The sequence below is a fragment of the Podarcis gaigeae genome, assembly GCF_964106915.1.
Source record: "Podarcis gaigeae genome assembly, chromosome: 2".
Taxonomy (NCBI): Eukaryota; Metazoa; Chordata; class Lepidosauria; order Squamata; family Lacertidae; genus Podarcis; species Podarcis gaigeae.
The window spans coordinates 107,478,565-107,496,977 of NC_139679.1; the positions used below are offsets into that span (position 1 = coordinate 107,478,565).

The following is an 18,413-nucleotide window of genomic DNA, read 5'->3' on the forward strand; positions in this document are numbered from 1 at the left end:
TCTTCTTCTGTCACCCATTTTTAAAAATAGTAATTGCGGGCAGGAGCTCTGCCCTCACATTACAATGAATGACAAAAGAGACATTGCAGCAGCAACAACAAAAATGGGTTGGAGTCGTGTTCTTCGGCGTCTTTCACATGGCAGGTACCAGCCAAGAGTCGTGCAACTGTATGATTCCTGCATTTGCAGGGGAGATGGGTCCCTTTGGGACCTTTCCCCACGATTCTCTGACAGGTTGCATCAGTGCTGGAGAGAAGCTCATTTTCTGAGCAAGAAAGCACTGTGGGTTGTGCTCAGGAGAAAGGCAACATGCCCACAGCAGAGGAATGCCTGGATCCTCTGCAGCCAAAGACAACAGCCCCACTTGACTTGCGTCAGGAAAAGATGGCGTGGAAAGCATACGGCTACCTTATTTTTCCCAACTGACGTCAAAGCATAAACTCAAGGGACCCACCCATGCCTTCTCCAAACTCACCCGACCCAGCTTGTGGTCAGCGAGAGTGCAGGAGTCCATGAAGGTCTGAGCAATGACCAGGAGCACAGCATCCACATTGTCCGACGTCTGCACATCAAATACGAACTGGGGGTTCTTGATTATGTTGATCCAGAACCTCAGGGGAAGGCTGCGGAGAGAAGAGGAAACGGTCAACACACTGGCATGCGATGGGAAGTGCTTCAGGAGCTGAACTAGGGTAGCCCAGTGAACAGGGGCCAAAACCCACAATCCAATTGCAATCCTGGCACAAAGCGACAACCCCACACCCCATTAGGGGCAGCAGAGATGGGTGCTGTCAAAGTTCTGCTAGAGCATGGGTAGGCAAACTAAGGCCCAAGGGCTGGATCCGGCCCAATCGCCTTCTAAATCTGACCCACAGACAGTCCGGGAATTAGTGTGTTTTTACATGAGTAGAATGTGTCCTCTTATTTAAAATTTAAAATCTCTGGGTTACTTGTGGGGCATAGGAATTTGTTCATTTTCCCCCCAAAAATATAGTCCGGCCTCCCACAAGGTCTGAGGGACAGTGGACCGGCCCCCTGCTGAAAAGGTTTGATGACCCCTGTGCTAGAGTATTCTCTTTAAAAAAAAAAAAAAAAAAAAATATTAAGTTTCTTACAGATGTAACACATATCACAACAAAAGAAAAACGGGGGGGGGGGGGGGACGACAAAAAGAAAGAAGACAAGATCACAAATATAAACCAAAAAGAGAGTAAAAACAAAATACCGGTAAACACCTAAACACCACAAATCATTTAAACTTCTAACCTTATAAACATATTTTGGGCTTCCTCTGAGCCCTCCCACCTGAATTTCCTTGTAATTAAAATGTAGCAGTTTTCTGATATCATTTTTTAAAAACACAATATTCCAATTAAAATAAAATTTCTTAACTTTCCTTAAAGTTCTAGATCTTATTTATTTAATTAACTCTTAATTTAATCCTAGGCCTTATTTTGGTACTTTCAAGTAATTTCTAATTTTTAACATGGGCTAGAGTATTCTCCGTCACAGGGAAGTGGAGACCATGGCAATATCCCAGTGGGATATTCCACTATAGGCAGCGGCTTGGGCTGCACACCTGTTTGTCTTCCAGATGTGGATGGTCTCTGGGTCCGTGATCCCATGGCTCAGCGCTTGATCATCCAACAGGTCAAAGAAGTACTTCACAGCCAGCGGGACGGGGCGGGAGGTACTGAGGATCACCTGGAACAGGTCGTCTACAAACTTCTGCATCGTCCCCTGCAGGCAAACAACCCAGGTAGAAAGAGACAAGCCATCAAGAAACAGCTACAGTGGTGTTTTTCCAGCACGGAGCCAGTGAGGAAGAACTGCCAAGCTACATGGATTTCCATCATTGTTTGGGGTGGGGTACTTTGGTCTTCTTTTCTTTAAATAAAAGGCTGCTGAGACTGTACAGTGGAACCTTGGTTCTCAAACTTAATCCGTTCCGGAAGTCCGTTCCAAAACCAAAGTGTTCCAAAACCGAGGCATGCTTTCCCATAGAAAGTAATGCAAAATGGATTACTCTGTTAAGACTTTTAAAAACAACCCTTAAAACAGCAATTTAACTTGAATTTTACCATCTAATGAGACCACCAATCCATAAAACGAAAGCAATAAGCAATGTACTGCAGTCACACAATCAATCCATCAGTAGCTGAACTGGGTTCCACACAGTCACAAAAACAAAACAAAAAGAGACACAAAAACAAAAACACAAAATAAATAGCAAAAACAGACAGACCTCAGCATAACACTCGAAACAGAAGTGTGGCACTCAAATTGGAAGCATAACACTCAAAATGGAGCACATTCGGCTTCTGAAAAAGGTTCGCAAACCAGAACACTTACTTCTGGGTTTGCAGTGTTTGGGTTCCAAGTTGTTTGAGTACCAAGGTATTTGAGAACCAAGGTACCACTGTAATCGGAAACTGAAGACCGCTGGAGTGGGGGTTAAGGGCCCCGCCCTGTGGAACGCCCTCCCATCAGATGTCAAAGCGATCAACAACAACCTGACATTTAGAAGACATCTGAAGGCAGCCCTGTTCAGGGAAGTTTTTAATGTGTGATTTTAGTGTATTTTTGGTTTCTGTGGAAGCCGCCCAGAGTGGCTGGGGAAACCCAGCCAGATAGGCGGGGTACAAATAATAAATTATTATTATTATTTCAACCATTCCCTCTTGCACCCTCTGTGGAAAATGTACCCCTCCTCCAATCCTTTGCTTATGAGCAACAGAGTTTTTATGTACATGCCATATGCGACGACAGTAGCAATTATCAATAAATACAGTGGTGCCCCGCAAGACGAATGCCTCGCAAGACGGAAAACCCGCTAGACGAAAGGGTTTTCCGTTTTGGAGGTGCTTCGCAAAACGAATTTCCTATGGGTTTGCGTCGCAAGACGAAAATGTCTTGCGAGTTCCTGCGGGGTTTTTTCCTCCCCCCCCTTTTTCCCAAGCCGCTAAGCCGCTAAACAGCTGATCCGCTAAGCCGCTTATCAGCTGATCCACTAAGCCCGCTAAGCCGCTAATAGCGCTAAGCCGCTAATGGGCTTGCTTTGCAAGACGAAAAAACCGCAAGACGAAGAGACTCGCGGAACGGATTCTTTTCGTCTTGCGAGGCACCACTGTAATAGCAATTACTGATAAATAATATATATAATACATAAATTAGCAACGCATCATGGAAAAACAAACGCTAAATTGTGAAATGCAGCAGAACTGACAGATGCAGCCATGTAAGATGTGTATGAAAAGTAGTGCTTCTCATTTCCAGATTACTGCCTTTCCCCCAGGTAGGTTCAGCAAGGGCATCGTGGGACAAGGTCCCAGGATGCAACAGTGTCAGTGATGCAAAGTCGCAATGCACAGGCTTGGCACTGCATACGTACTCAGAGGTAAGTTTCTCTGCTTTTCTTTTCTTTTTCAATTCTAAGCTTTTAATTCAAAGAACGAGAATAGAGTCAAAGCATAAACCACAGCCCCTTGTCAACAGAGAGCTATAAACGCAAGTGACAATGTATGTGTGCAGCATTCAAAGATCTCCCAAGAACATCAAAAGGCCTTGTTACACATTGGTTTAAGTGACACATTTTGGGGGTGGGGCAAAGGAGAAACATTTCCTACATTATATTGGCAAAATGAGATCGAAGGCAGTGGGGTGAACCTCATCAAAAACACATCACGGACAAAAGAAAGCAGAGATTTCTAAAATCGATCCTGTGGAGATACCAAGAGAAACTGAAGATAGCCAGGATATAAGCAGAGGATCAAAGCCCAGGGAGAGGCACCTTCCAGCATCCTGGTTCTCTGCTTTTTCACTTGGGCTTATGCCCAGGAAAGCGTGCCTGGGGTTGCAGCCCAAAAAGATACTAGGAATGGGAGGAGGCGAGCAGAGAGCTCCTTCTTACCTTCATGGAGAGGAGGCGGGTGAGATAGATCTCAGGAATAGCCTTGGCCCTCTCTCTCTCCCGGACGCTCCCTCGCCGATGTTTAGGCAGCTCGGGCTCCTCTGTTGGCTTCACCAGGTGCCAGAGCTTCATCCCACCCTCATCAGCATCCTCCAGCATTGGGGTCTCTATAATGCACAAAGCGGTAAACACCAACAAATGTTTAGAATTTGGAACTGGGTATTGTCTGTCTTTTAAAATAGTTTCATTCTGTCTTTTCTCCAAAGGGACCAAGATGGCATAGATGGCTCCTGTCTGCCTGCAATTCATTCCCACAACAGTCCTGTGAGGTAGATCCCTCTCTGTGTGGGAGAGACAGACAAAACTGACGACGACAACAACAACGACAACGACAATGACAACGACAACAACAACTTATTTATACCCTGACCATCTGGTTGGGTTTCCCCAGGCACTCTGGGCGGCTTCCAACAATAGATTAAAAATACATTAAAACATCAGACATTAAAAACTTCCCTAAAGAGGGCTGCCTTCAGTTGTCTTCTAAACGTCAGATAGTTGTTTATTTCTTTGACATCTGATGGGAGGATGTTCCACAGGGTGGGTGCCACTACTGAGAAGGCCCTCTGCCTGGTTCCCTGTAATCTCACTTCTCACAGTGAGGGAACCACCAGAAGGCCCTCGGAGCGATACCTCAGTGTCCGGGCTGAATGATGGGGGTGGAGATGCTCCTTCAGGTATACTGGGCCAAGGCCGTTTAGGGCTTTAAAGATCAGCACCAACAAATTGTGCTTGGAAACATACTGGGAGCCAATGTAGTTCTTTCAAGACTGGTGTTATGTGGTCTTGGTGGTTACTCCCAAAAGCTTCATGGTCAAACAGGGATTTGAATGCAGGTGTGCTCAATGCGCTGACTACCACACCACATACTGTAGATCCTTGCAAGCGAATGACAGACCTTTTCTTCTTTCGCCTCTCTGATCCAGCGGCAGGCAGACTTCCAAGCTTACAGAACTGCGTTGAACCAAAGGTGAACCGTTCAGGAAGCTCTGCAAACACCATCTTGGTAGTCAAGATAACCCCACAATTAATGGGCAGTTATTGCAGCAGTGAGCTCATATGTTTATATTCACTTGCTTTGATATTAAGCTAATTGGCTTTCTTTGATGTTGTCCTTATCTGTGGGCTTCGGGTGCTGGGCTCTGAGCCCAGAAAGAGGAGCTGTCTGTAAGATTTGGGTCAGGCATAGGCAAACACCAGCGCTCCAGATGTTTAGGACTACAATTCCCATCATCCCTGACCACTGGTCCTGTTAGCTAGGGGTGATGGGGATTGTAGTCCCAAACATCTGGAGGGCCAGAGTTTGCCTATGCCTGATTTGGGTATTTCCCGCCTATGCCTTCATCTGGTCAGGCGAAGTGATGGGACGTTCTATCCAAAGTGACGTGACGCTGCTTTGTGTATAAATAATATGTAAACACCTTCTGAGGGACTCCACTTATCAGAGCTGAGCTCACAGTCCTGCCTTACAAAAATCTAGTCCTAGTTTCCTCCAGAAGCTTTCTTCATTTCTTCAGCCTAATTTACAGGGGGAAGGTGGAGGCTTTCTGTTGTTGCTATAGTTAAAACAACCGGCAGTCAGAATATTTTCTGATCTACTGACAAGCATTCAGAAATTTACCTTCTGCCCACCCAAGCTGGCACTGATTATTTCTCCAGATTTTCCTCCAACATTTAAACAAGAGTTAGAGCGACTTACTCTCTCCAGGGATATAATCCTGATTCTCCCTGGGAAGATGCTTGGTCATACGAGGAACAAGAGCAACAGTGGCTCCATCGGGCACCTGAAAGTGAAGGGGGAAACTGAGTTAGAAAGCACCGCACATTCCTCTTTTCTCTCTATATAACAAAAACGTCATCATGTCATCATGCAGCCCCTACTGGAGGATCCTGTAGTGGCTCATCACAATCTTGGATTTGTATAAAGTCAGGATAGGGGATCAAAAGCAATGGCAGGATGCACAACACAGAATCTTAAGTGGGAAAAGACCAAAAAGTCAGGAAGCCCAACCCCCTGCTGCAGAGTAGGACCTTTCTTTCACCAGATCCCAGAGGTCAAGAAGAGGCCGAATCTGGAGAACCAGGGCGCTCCAAAAAAGGTACTTGGGAGGAAAACAGCTCAAGGCAATCCATGATCTGGGCCAAGCCACCCACTGTAGAGGAAAGCCAAAGGCCAACAATAATTCTCCCTCACCTTGTAGTGTTGCAGTGTGTTGAGACGCTTCCAGTTGCCCTGGACAACAGAAGTCACGTCCTCATCGGAGAGGATGAGGTGCCCAGCCAGACCTGATCTCCACTCTAGCACCATCAGAAATGAGGGGGGAACAAAAATCAATAACCAGGTTGGAGAACAGTACAGAGGCAAGCAGCTTAGAGGTGGCTTGTGCCCAGATGGGGAGCGAGGAAGGCAGGGAGATCAACAGTAGGTGCAGCCCGATCCAATTTTGTCCCCAACCTTCTCTTCCCTGCTTAGTTTTACAAGAACAACACTGAGACTGAGGAGGAGGAAGTTGGAAAGCTGAACCACCCTAGTAAGAATGCAGCAGGTGGAAGCTGGAAGAAGGGAGACTAAGTTTGCTCTGACAGTGCCTCCTTCGCCCTAATGGACCAGATTCACTGCGGCAGCTACAAACCCATAATGAGCACGGGGGCAGGGGGTGGGAGACACTTCCTCTATGTATTATGTTCCCCACAGCAGGGACAGGAAAACCTGTGGCCCTCCAGATTGCTGGACTCCAACTCCCATCAGCCTCAGTCGGCACGGCCAATAGTCAGGGATGATGGGAACTGATGTCATCATCATCAGTTGGGTGGCCACAGGTTCCCTCCATCCCTGGTTCTACAGCCAGATAGTCCATCTCCTTGGTACTTAGGGGCACCATATCCCAGAGCGGAGTCCCACCATAATCGCTCTTTCCTCCACTGCCTGGGATTCTACTCACCCAAGTCAAGCGTGTCTGGGTCTGGCCGGTGGCAGTAAGGTGTCCCCTTGTAGACCTGGTCGAGAATCTTCTCCTTCACTTGGGTGATGGTGTCGCAATCCAGCCCCTTCACCAACACCCCCTGGGAGCCCTCTGGTCCTCCCACCGTGCTTCCAGTTTGCGCCACGGCTGTCAAGGTCTGGAAAAACAAGGCGGGCAAAGATGAGATGACTCAGCGGCACTCCACTCGCCCACCTGTTTCTCGAGGCCCAAACGCTGACTAAGCACTATAAAGATGAGTGGCGGTGCTGCTGTGGTGCAAAGGAACACACCGCAAAGAATTCTGGGAGCTGTAGTTCGTTAAGGGTGCTGAGAGTTGTTAGGAGTGTCGGAATCTCCACTCGGCCAAGCTGATAAAGCTCATCTTCCGGCAGAGTCCTTCAGAATCGCCCTCCCGACGAATAATTAACGACCTGAGCCTTTGATTAGGCCTCAGGCATGTTCCCCCACTCAGCAGAGTTTCCAAAGCAGCAGAAGTGATGAGATTTATGGCTACATGCTATGCTTTATTACTAAGCTACGCAGAGAGCAAAGAAATATACATCCTCTCTCTATGAAAGCAGAGAGGAACTGAAACAATGGAACAAAGGAACAGAGAAACCAGGAGGTCACATCCGTCTCCCTTCTCCCGAGAGACTTCCAACAGTCTGGAAGGTCTCTGGAATGTAAACAGAGCCTTGGGACTCTAAGAAGCTGCTCAGTGGCAAACAGAAACTAACAAGGAGACCCCCCTACTCTACTCCCAGAGCTGATTGATTTAACAGTCCATCCCTCTTCCCAGGGAACTGCTGGAACTGCTAGCTCTGTGAAGGAAAAGGACAGAGGGCCAGAAGATGAGGTATGCATTTGGGTGGCCAGAGAAGCCAGTGTTTAGCTGAATGAGAGACTGGTTCTAGGTGGGCCTCTCTCCCCAGCAGGACTTTGGTCGCTCTCACCAGTGTGCGGTATTCCAGGTCTTCTCTGAGAAGGCGGTTGTCATTCAGGGTGTACTTTGCCTTTCCCGTCACCCAGTCCACTGGCCCCTTATCCACCTGGTGCTTTATGCCCCGGAAGAGCATATAGAGAGGCTCTCCAACAGAGTCCTAGCAGAGAAATGGAGAAAGGCCTCATCAGACACAACACAGCAGCTCTGGGAGCTTCTACCTGCCATTCTAATAATAATAATAATAATAATAATAATAATAATAATAATAATAATAATAATAATATCTTTATTGTCATTGCCCCCTCTTGGGGACAACGAAAATTACTTGGCTGCTCCATCCACCCAGGTAGGGCACTCCACACAAAATCAGAACAACTATAAAAACACTAATTAAAACAATACAGTATTTGGGCCATCTCACTGCAGAAGCAGGTCAGGTGGAAACATCTAACCAAGCCAGGCTGAGTGGGTCAACTGGTGGGCTGAGACCAACCAGTGGGTACCAGCTTCACCTAAAGTGGGTCACACAAGTAGCATTACACTGCTGAAATGCAGGGTGAAAAAAATTAAGGAATTAATCCCAAAATGCACGTTTGCACTGAAGGTGGGCGATAGGTCTGAAAAAGTTGATTAGTGTTAGCACGGAGCCATGGTTCCTCTTCAAAACGTTAAAAATGTTCCTCTTTAACCAGGCCTTTGGCTTATTTGACATCCAATGTCCTTTCATAATGTGTTGGGGAGGTGGTTTTTGTTCTTATTTATTATGTATTTTGTGTTTTTTATACAGTGGGACCTCGGGTTACAGATGCTTCAGGTTACAGACTCCACTAACCCAGAAATAGTACCTCGGGTTAAGAACTTTGCTTCAGGATGAGAACAGAAATCGCGTGGCAGCAGCAGGAGGCCACATTAGCTAAAGTGGTACCTCAGGTTAAGAACAGTTTCAGGTTAAGAACGGACCTCCGGAACGAATTAAGTTCTTAACCCAAGGTACCACTGTATTGTGATTTTATGCCATCACTGCCCTGAGACCTGCAGGTATAGGGCGTTATACAAATGTAATTAATAATAATAAATAATCATCATGGTGGGCTTGCAGGTCTGAGTTAAAGCCGATTTAGCCAGCAGCTGCCTTGGAAGCATCTTGGTTTCAGACTAGATGCTAGTGCCTTCAAAGGAGGGGTTGTGTCGATCCACATTTCACTGTTCTGAAGAACAAATGTTCCTGGTGTGTCAAGGTGGCCAACCTTTACATGGCCTGGGCTATAATGTGTTGGGTTCCTGCTCCAGGGTCACCTCTGACTCCTGTTCCCCTGCTCTTGCCAACTATCTCAGGAGAATGGGTTCTTGGAGCTCTTGCTTCTTCCTGCAGGCCAAGAGATCCTGACAGCTGTCCCCAGCCTCATAGGGATGGGCAAGATTGAGCTACTCAGATGACAAGATATAAAAGGATGTCACATAGAGGAGGGAGAAAGGTTGTTTTCTGCTGCTCCAGAGAAGCGGACTCGGAGCAATGGTTCCAAACTACAAGAAAGAAGATTCCACCTAAACGTTAGGAGAACTTCCTGACAGTGAGAGCTGTTTGACAGTGGAATTTGCTGCCAAGGAGTGTGGTGGAGTCTCCTTCTTTGGAGGTCTTTAAGCAGAGGCTTGACAACCATATGTCAGGAGTGCTTTGATGGTGTTTCCTGCTTGGCAGGGGGTTGGACTCGATGGCCCTTGTGGTCTCTTCCAACTCTATGATTCTATGATTCTATTCTAAGAGCAGGCCAAACGCACAGGAAGTTGGCAACATAGTGCTCTCCTAATGCAGTTGGCCTCATATTTCTATCATCCCCCGACTGTCGGCCATGCTAGCTAGGGCTGATGGGAACTGTAGTCTGACACCAACTGGAGGGGGCCATTTTGGCTAGCTCTGTTCCAGCAGGACATGCAAGCTCCACCTTGACCTCCTCTCCCCATGGACGACTAGGAGGAGGATGTCTTTCTTACCCTCACGAATGCGTATAGGCAGATGGACATCCAGTTTGTCAGAAGCTTCTCCACCACTGTCTCTGTCCTGAAAGAGAGCCCAAATTTGTTAGGCTTCTGTCCAGGGTGGATAAAACTCAGTGATTTTTAAAATGGATTTTTAAAATTTAAAACAGATTTTTTAAATTTAAATTGGATTTTTAAAATAAAATACTTTTGGAGAAAAAAATCTTTCTAAAGATAGTTTTCAATTTAACTTACATTATAGTCCAAAGGCTATTCATCAGGAAATAAGGATTTGTTTTAAGCTTTTCATGTGTGCTAAAACTCAAGTCTAACTTTGTTTTTTTTTAAAAAAAATGTTTGACCGCATCAGTTAACAAACATGGAAAAAACATGCTACAATGTTATTGTTTTAGTTAAATAAATTGTTTAAATTGTTATCGAGGAAATGATTATTTTTCTCCTTCCAATAAAGGACAGAAGAAAAGTTGTCCAAATATAGAGTTAACTTATTAAACGCCACCATAATTTCATAATTATTTGTCTATGTATTTCTAATAGTACAACCGAATCAGTAACATCTGATAGAACTGTAAAAACTACTCTGAAAATTCATTATTCCAAAAACGAAACCTTCATCTGGTTGTAAATATTAAGATTATACCAACAAGAATGAGTCTTTCTGTAAAAAAATATTATTTAAATCAAGCCTTACTGACTAGTGATTTAAATGGATTTGATTTAAATCAAATCCAACCTGCTTCTATCTCACAGCTCAACAGAGACAGTAACACAGGGGTGCCCAAACTTTTTTCAAAAGAGGGCCAGATTTGATGAAGTGAACATGCATGTGGGCCGACCAAAGTTGTTGAGCTTTTCTTAGGATTGAAGTTTACCCAAAAGTTGTTCATCTTTTTTTTTAGGATTTAACCCAGAAGTTATTGAGCTTTTTAAAAAGGCTTTTACCCAAAAGTTGTTGAGCTTTTTAAAGGATTTTACCCCAGGACATACTGTATTTTTTTCTGCTCTATAGGACGCACTTTTTCCCTTCCAAAAATTAAGGGGAAATGTGTGTGCGTCCTATGGAGTGAATGCAGGCTCCTTGGCTTCAGCGATAGCAACGCGAAGCCTCCGAAGCACAGAGGGAGTGCTCTCTCCGCGCTCCGGAGGCTTCGCGTTGTTTTCGCTGAAGCCTGGAGAGTGAGAGGCGTTGGTGTGCACCGACCCCTCTCGCTCTCCAGGCTTCAGGGGTAGCCGCCTGAAGCCTTCGGAATGCAGCGGGAATTTGCGCTGCGCTCCGAGGGCTTCGGGTTCCTTTGGCTGAAGCCAGGAGAGCAAGACTCCGTTTCTCCTGCCGCTTCGCTGAAGGGGCGCTGAGCAGAGAGGGGGAGAATTTTTTTCTTGTTCTCCACCTCTAAAACAAGGTGCGTCCTATGGTTGGGTGCGTCTTATAGAGCGAAAAATACGGTATGCTGCCACGGGGGCCGAATTAAATCGACCAATGGGCCGGATTACGCCCCTGGAACGGACTTTGGACATGCCCTGTAGCAACGCTTCTCTACGTCTGCTCCAGAGATATACTGGGCACTCATCTTTTTTCTAAAACATCATGAAGTTGGGAGGTGGGGATATCAACACCAGAAAAAGTGGCGGGCTTTCTCTCTCTCTCTCTCTCTCTCTCTCTCTCTCTCTCTCTCTCTCTCTCTTTCTCTCTCTCTCTCCCACCTTCGCAGCATCAGTTTGGGGTTCTTGGCCACATACTGCTCCACCAGGTCATTCAGGAGGGTCTTGAGGATATCTGTGAAGTACTCGAGCTTCCCGTGCAGCGAGACCGTGAGAAGAGACGCGACGTAGGCCCGGTCCCTTGGGGAGAAAGTGCGCTGGATCTCCAAGGTGTGTATAAACTGGGCACATCGAGGGAGGGGACAAAAACACAGAACTGTCGTTAGGAAACAATGGATTGGTTGGGGACGAGGTATTTTAGCTGGTTGAGGGGTCGTCCTTTAGAGGTCGCTTTCCCATAAAAACAACAACCATGGAGATTAGCAGCTGGAAGGGGTTAAATTTAGAAAGGCCAAGAGGGGCCAGAAACGCACAAGAGCTGAACTGAATCAGAAGTTCCCTACTCCTGTGTCAAGGCTCAGGGAATCCTATCCCTTCCCTGGTGGCAGATAACAGGAAGAGTCCTTACCACATAATCTACTGTATTTTTCGCTCCATAAGACGCACTTTTTTCCTCCTAAAAAGTAAGGGGAAATGTCTGTGTGTCTTATGAAGCAAATGAACTAGACGGCAGAGGGGTCCCTTGGCTGCCACTGCAGTCGCTCACTGAGGGATGCCTCCGCAGCCGGAGCCATGGCTCCTGTCCATCGCTCGCTGTGAAGCCAGCAGAGCAAGTGTGATGGCCTGGGAATCCGATTCAGAGGCTGAACCGGAGGAATCCTAGCCTGCACAGGAGTCCCTGCCTCCAGGGCCGGCTGAACTGGGGCAGGGCCTTGGATCTGAAGCACCTGCACCTGTGCCGGATCCTCAGGAGCAGGCACCAGCTGAATCCACTCTGGCTCCAGAGGTGGTTGAGGACTCAGTGCCTGCAGGTGAGTCTCCCCCTGGGCCCAGTAACCCTTCAGCCTCTCCTGAACTGCAGAGGCTCAGGGCAGAGAGGCGAAGGGAACTGGTTTCTCCCAGGAGGAGTGCTTGCCTTAAGGCCAGGAGAGGCGGGTCTCCTGGGGGCCGGGACCGCCCCTGGCCTCAGAGAAGATAAAGGCCAGTCAGCCCGGTCCCAGGTTGCGGGAGCAACGTCGTTGATGAGCTGTTTCGGCCAGCATCCAGTCCTGTTTCCCCCAGAGTTCCTGTCCTTGCCCGGCTTCCCTCTGTGGACCCCGCTTCGCCCGAGGAGGACCGTCTGCCGACCCTCAACTCAGGTCCTGGACCTCGCCCCACGGTAACTTCCCCCCTGGACCAGCACAGTAAGAGCTGCTGACATGCTCTGCATAGCTCTTGCTTTAAAGCAGAGAGCATTTCAGTGGCTCTTGCTCTGCTGGCTTTACTGTCAGGCGGGAGGAGGGACGGACGGAAGCCATGGCTCCCATCCGCCCCTCCTCCCAAGCGAAGCACCTGTCCCGGTGTCTCCTCCTCCTCTTTTACAGTGAGGCAGGAGGAGGGATGGGCAAAAAAAGTGAGAGCTGCGCAAAGCGGGACAGACCCATGTGAGCCGCTCTCGCTTTGCCTGCTTTAAAGCAAACAAAGGGAGAACCGCTTACACGCTCTGCACAGAATTTTTTTAAAATTGTTTTCCTCCTCTAAAAACTAGGTGCATCTTATGATCAGGTGTGTCTTACGGAGCGAAAAATACGTTATTCAGTACAGTGGTACCTCGGGTTACATACGCTTCAGGTTACATACACTTCAGGTTACACGCTCCGCTAACCCAGAAATAGTGCTTCAGGTTAAGAACTTTGCTTCAGGATAAGAACAGAAATCGGGCTCCGGCGGCGCGGCAGCAGCGGGAAGGCCCCATTAGCTAAAGTGGTGCTTCAGGTTAAGAACAGTTTCAGGATAAGAACGGACCTCTGGAACAAATTAAGTACTTAACCCGAGGTACCACTGTATTCACACAGAGAGACAAAGGAATGTAGTCTCTATGCCATGATGGCGTTGCTCTAAGCAAAGCCCAACACCCTTCGTCTCTCTTATCGTACGTCATCCCTGCGCCGGCTAATCTGCACTTTCTGTCTCTGAGTTTTCTGTTCAGCTACTCTCACTGCATGCCTAGTCCTTGGGGAGGGGGGCTCAGGAATGCTCTCCAAAGACATAGAGCCTGTCAGCTGTCTCTACCCCAGTGTTTCTTCTTCCAATATTCCCCAGCTGTTACCCTCTGTAGTCTCTGAACTATGTCCTTCCACAAACCACTGTTCTAAATCTATACAGTGGTGCCCCGCAAGACGAATGCCTCGCAAGACAGAAAACCCGCTAGACGAAAGGGTTTTCCGTTTTGGAGGCGCTTCGCAAAACGAATTTCCTATGGGCTTGCTTCGCAAGACGAAAATGTCTTGTGAGTTCCTGCGGGGGTTTTTCCCTTCCCGCCCCCTTTTTCCCAAGCCGCTAAGCCGCTTATCAGCTGATCCGCTAAGCCGCTTAACAGCTGATCCGCTAAGCCGCTTAACAGCTGATCCGCTAAGCCGCTTATCAGCTGATCCGCTAAGCCGCTTATCAGCTGATCCGCTAAGCCGCTAATCCGCTAATGGGCTTCCTTCGCAAGACGAAAAAACCGCAAGACGAAGAGACTCGCGGAACGGATTCTTTTCATCTTGCGAGGCACCACTGTACTGTCCTCCTGTTCTCGCGGAGGTTCAGGAGAAGGGGGGGGAACCATTCCTCCTCAGTCCAGCCCGACATCCTGCAACACCGAGTGATCGTACAAGTGTTGAAATGAACACCTCCATCACATGGGGAGTGAACAAAACAGCCTGGAAAAGAGGAGCCTGAGAGGAGATATGAGAGCCACCTTCAAATACAGTGGTACCTCGGTTTAAGAACTTAATTTGTTCTGGAGGTCCGTTCTTAACCTAAAACTGTTCTTAACCTGAGGTACCACTTTAGCTAATGGGGCCTCTCGCTGCCGCTGCACAATTTCTGTTCTCATCCTGAAGCAAAGTTCTTAACCTGAGGTACTATTTCTAGGTTAGTGGAGTCTGTAACCTGAAGCGTCTGTAACCTGAGGTACCACTGTATCTGAAGGGCTGTTACATGGAAGCTTGTTTTCTCCTGCTCTAGAGGGAAGGCTCAAACCAATGGCTTCATGTTAAAAGAAATGAGATTCTGACTAAACGTCAGGAAGAACTTTCTGATGGTAAAAGCCAGGGGTTAGCAACCTGTGGCCCATGGGCCACAAGCAGCCCATGGGGTTGTTTAAATGGCCCACAAGCTGCCCCCGAACTGAGCTGCCCACTCGGCAAGTCCCCATGCGCTGTGCTAAACCTGCACAGTGTGGAGCGGGGACTCGCTTCCGCGGTGCTGGATATCGCGTCTACGCAGACGCGATCCAGCCCACAGAGCGATCTCCATGGGAGTGAGCCCACCCAGGCAAGGTAAACCTTGCCCGCCCCTTGTATAATAATAATAATAATAATAATAATAATAATAATAATAATAATAAATTATTTATACCCCGTCCTTCACCGTTCAAAAACTGGGCTCAGGGCGGCTAACAACAAATTTAAAACACTTAATTATAAAAGCAGCATAAAATACAGTATAAAAACATGAATAACAATAAAATTTGAAAGTCAGTTTAGGGGAAATAAGCATTAGATAATCACCAGGGCTAGCTGGCTGAATTGGTCCTACTTGGGCCAGTGAGGAGAGCAGGAGAGAATTAGCTGTGGGGTCTCAGAGCGGGTGATCTTCATAAAAAGGGGAGGGCGAGGGAAGAGAAGGGAAATAAAAGATCAAGCTGAATTCAAATTAAAGGCCAGGCGGATGGGACAGTGGAACGGACTCTCCTTCCTTAGAGGTTTTTAAGCAGAGGTTGGGGCACCTGCCACCTGCCATGGAAACTTTAGCTGAGATTCCTGCATTGCAGGGGTCTGGACTAAGATGACCCTGAAGGTCCCTTCTAACTCTACTGTTCTATGATTCTAACCAGGGCTTGGCCCCTCTGAGCCGCCCCCTAACAATGCCCCTCTTCCTGAATGAATGATCGTCCCACATTCTGATCCCTTTCTAAACCCACAGCAGAAACTGCCAAAGAGCTTTCAGATTTACCCCACAATAGTGAGGAGTAGGAGCTTGAGGTTGAGCAGCACACAGCGGGCTTTTGCTTTGAAGGACAAGCGCTGTGTTCCACAGCATGGCTTTAGAAGAAGAGAAGAAGAAGAGTTTGGATTTGATACCCCGCTTTATCACTACCCAAAGGAGTCTCAAAGCGGCTCACATTCTCCTTTCCCTTCCTCCCCCACAACAAACACTCTGTGAGGTGAGTGGGGCTGAGAGACTTCAGAGAAGTGTGACCGGCCCAAGGTCACCCAGCAGCTGCATGTGGAGGAGCGGAGACGCGAACCCGGTTCACCAGATTACGAGTCCACCGCTCTTAACCACTACACCACACTGGCTCTCTCACTAAGCCTCCTTAGTGCCACCTGAGACCTGCCTTGAATGTTTACAAGAGGCGTGATTTTTGGAACCATGTCCAGCTCCTCCAATGTGGCAGCCGTGAAGAAGGTCGTGCAGCAGCTGCGCCTTGAGGCCAGCGTGAGCCGCATGAAGGCTTCACAAGCTGCAGCTGACTTGAAGCAGTTTGCACATCATGACCCCCTACTAACAGGAGTTTATTCAAGTACAAATACTTTTAGGCCGCAGAAAGTGTGGTGTAGTGGTTAAGAGCGGTAGTCTCGTAATCTGGGGAACCGGGTTCGCGTCTCCGCTCCTCCACATGCAGCTGCTGGGTGACCTTGGGCTAGTCACACTTCTCTGAAGTCTCTCAGCCCCACTCACCTCCCAGAGTGTTTGTTGTGGGGGAGGAAGGGAAAGGAGAATGTGAGCTGCTTGGAGACTCCTTCGGGTAGTGATAAAGCGGGATATCAAATCCAAACTCCTCCTCCTCCTCCTCCTCCTCCTCCTCCTCCTTCTTCTTCTTCTTCATTTCTCTAACGTGTCACCTACATGGACTCTTTTAGTGATCTAAAAACCTTTCAGTCTGGTGAATATGGAAGTGAGGTAACCTGGAACCTGTACAGAAACTTTGTGTTAAATGTGCCAACTTAGAACTGCCACTGTTGTCAAACTTCCTACAATCTACCTCTCTAAACTTGTATGCTAGTTGCAATAACTTCTGTTATCATGATGGAATCAATTTTATATTCAAGCAATAGAGAGTTGATTTAAAACAACAACAACAGAGGCGTGATTTTTGTTTTACTTCAATCATCTGTTCCTGAAAACATACCTTGGTGAGAAAGAGCTTACTGTTGAGGAGGTTGGAGAGTTGCACCAAGCCTTGTTCGACCGTCTGCCTCCGGCATTCTGGCACGTCCAGGTCCCTTTGCAGCGGCGACTCGCGGTGGCCTGGGAAGAAGACACGCTCTGCGTAGGACTTGTAGTCCAAGAAGGGGATCCCGGTGCCAACCAAGTCGCTGGTGAGGTCCATCATCTCCGTCATGAGGTCTGCAATGAAAGAAAAACCCCCGGGTGATGAGGAAGACGACGAGAGTGTGGGAAACAGGAAATGAAAGGAAGCTTTCTTATATAATCTCAGACTATTGGTCCGTCCAGCCCAGTATTATCTATTCTGGTTGGCAGCTGCTCTCCAGGGTATCAGTCTTTTCAAGCCCTCCTGGGAGATGCCAGGAAATTCTGCATAGACTCTACCACATGGGTAGGCAAACTAAGGCCCGGGGGCTGGATCCGGCTCAATCACCTTCTAAATCCGGCCCCTGGACGGTCTGGGAATCGGCGTGTTTTTACATGAGTAGAATGCGTGCTTTTATTTAAAATGCATCTCTGGGTTATTTGTGGGGCCTGCCTGGTGTTTTTACATGAGTAGAATCTGTGCTTTTTTTAAAAAAATGCATCTCTGGGTTATTTGTGGGACATAGGAATTTGTTCATTTCCCCCCAAAAAATGTAGTCCAGCCCCCTGTAAGGGGTCAGCTAACTTTTTCAGCAGAGGGCTGGACCCCTGCTCTACCACTAAGCCTCCTCTACTACTAAAAATGCCCCCTTTGTTTTTATTTTAATGGAGCTCCGGCTATTTTTCTCGCATTGGGAAGGCCCTGTTAGATTCCCCCGCTGCCTTAAAAGTTCAAAAAGGAGAGCAGCCTATGCAGAAGGGATTCTTCCCTATTTCATGGGTTTGGCTGCCTAACATAACAGCATCATAATGAATAGATCAGCAATCCTGATGTGGCAAAAGAGGCAATTCACAGCATCGGCCTTGAAAGAAACCTGCATTGTGAGACTGAGGGAACGTTCTATCATATGTGGTGGACCTGTAAAAGGATAAAAGAGCATTGGGAAATAATCCATAATGAATTGAAAAAAATGTTTAAAAGTACTTTTCCAAAAAAACACCCCCACCCCAGAGTCCTTTTTGTTGGGGATAATTTAGACAGAAATTCACAGGTGTTTGTCAGGGAACTGCCATCAGAGCCAGAGGCGGAGGGAAGGCTCCAGAGGGATGCCGGAGAGGGTCCCAGTAGGGAGAGAGGCAGCCCATCTGCTGGGGAAGGAAATCAGTGTAACACCAGTGGAGAAGGGGGGTAGATGGGGGAATCGGAGAGGAGGCTCCAGAACTCTTCACCGGAGACCAGCGGGGAGAACACGGGTACTCCACTGCCCACACCCTCCCTGCGCAGAAGACTTCCGCGCAGGGAGAGTAGGAGGAGACTTGGCGTCAAAGAACTTCTTTGCTGGAAGAAGTTCAAGAAACGCCCACTGACGGATTCTGCCAGCGACTGAGACAGCCACGGGTGAGAGGCTGTCCAGACAGAAAGGGTTCAACCAGGTAACCTAGCCAGGAGTGGCAGCAACTTACGCACGAGCAACCCCTAGAACCATTACAATGTCAA

The 18,413-nt window shown here is 47.7% G+C and overlaps 1 protein-coding gene and 1 pseudogene across 2 annotated transcripts in view; one reads left to right on the forward strand and one right to left on the reverse strand.

Moving 5' to 3' along the window:
• PLXNB1 (plexin B1) overlaps window positions 1–18,413 on the reverse strand; it is a 152,642-nt gene that overhangs the window by 10,996 nt on the left and 123,233 nt on the right. Inside the window, exons 26-35 of the mRNA XM_083722203.1 lie at window positions 16,794–17,011; window positions 11,576–11,754; window positions 9,869–9,935; window positions 7,887–8,033; window positions 6,913–7,090; window positions 6,165–6,268; window positions 5,670–5,754; window positions 3,911–4,077; window positions 1,580–1,740; window positions 476–623 (exon numbers count right to left, since the gene is read on the reverse strand). Coding sequence (XP_083578329.1) covers window positions 476–623; window positions 1,580–1,740; window positions 3,911–4,077; window positions 5,670–5,754; window positions 6,165–6,268; window positions 6,913–7,090; window positions 7,887–8,033; window positions 9,869–9,935; window positions 11,576–11,754; window positions 16,794–17,011 — 1,454 coding nt within the window. The remainder of the gene's footprint in view (window positions 1–475; window positions 624–1,579; window positions 1,741–3,910; window positions 4,078–5,669; window positions 5,755–6,164; window positions 6,269–6,912; window positions 7,091–7,886; window positions 8,034–9,868; window positions 9,936–11,575; window positions 11,755–16,793; window positions 17,012–18,413) is intronic.
• LOC310838088 (guanine nucleotide-binding protein G(I)/G(S)/G(O) subunit gamma-5 pseudogene) lies at window positions 15,713–16,422 on the forward strand (annotated as a pseudogene). The gene has a single exon. The product of its transcript is annotated as a guanine nucleotide-binding protein G(I)/G(S)/G(O) subunit gamma-5 pseudogene (transcript).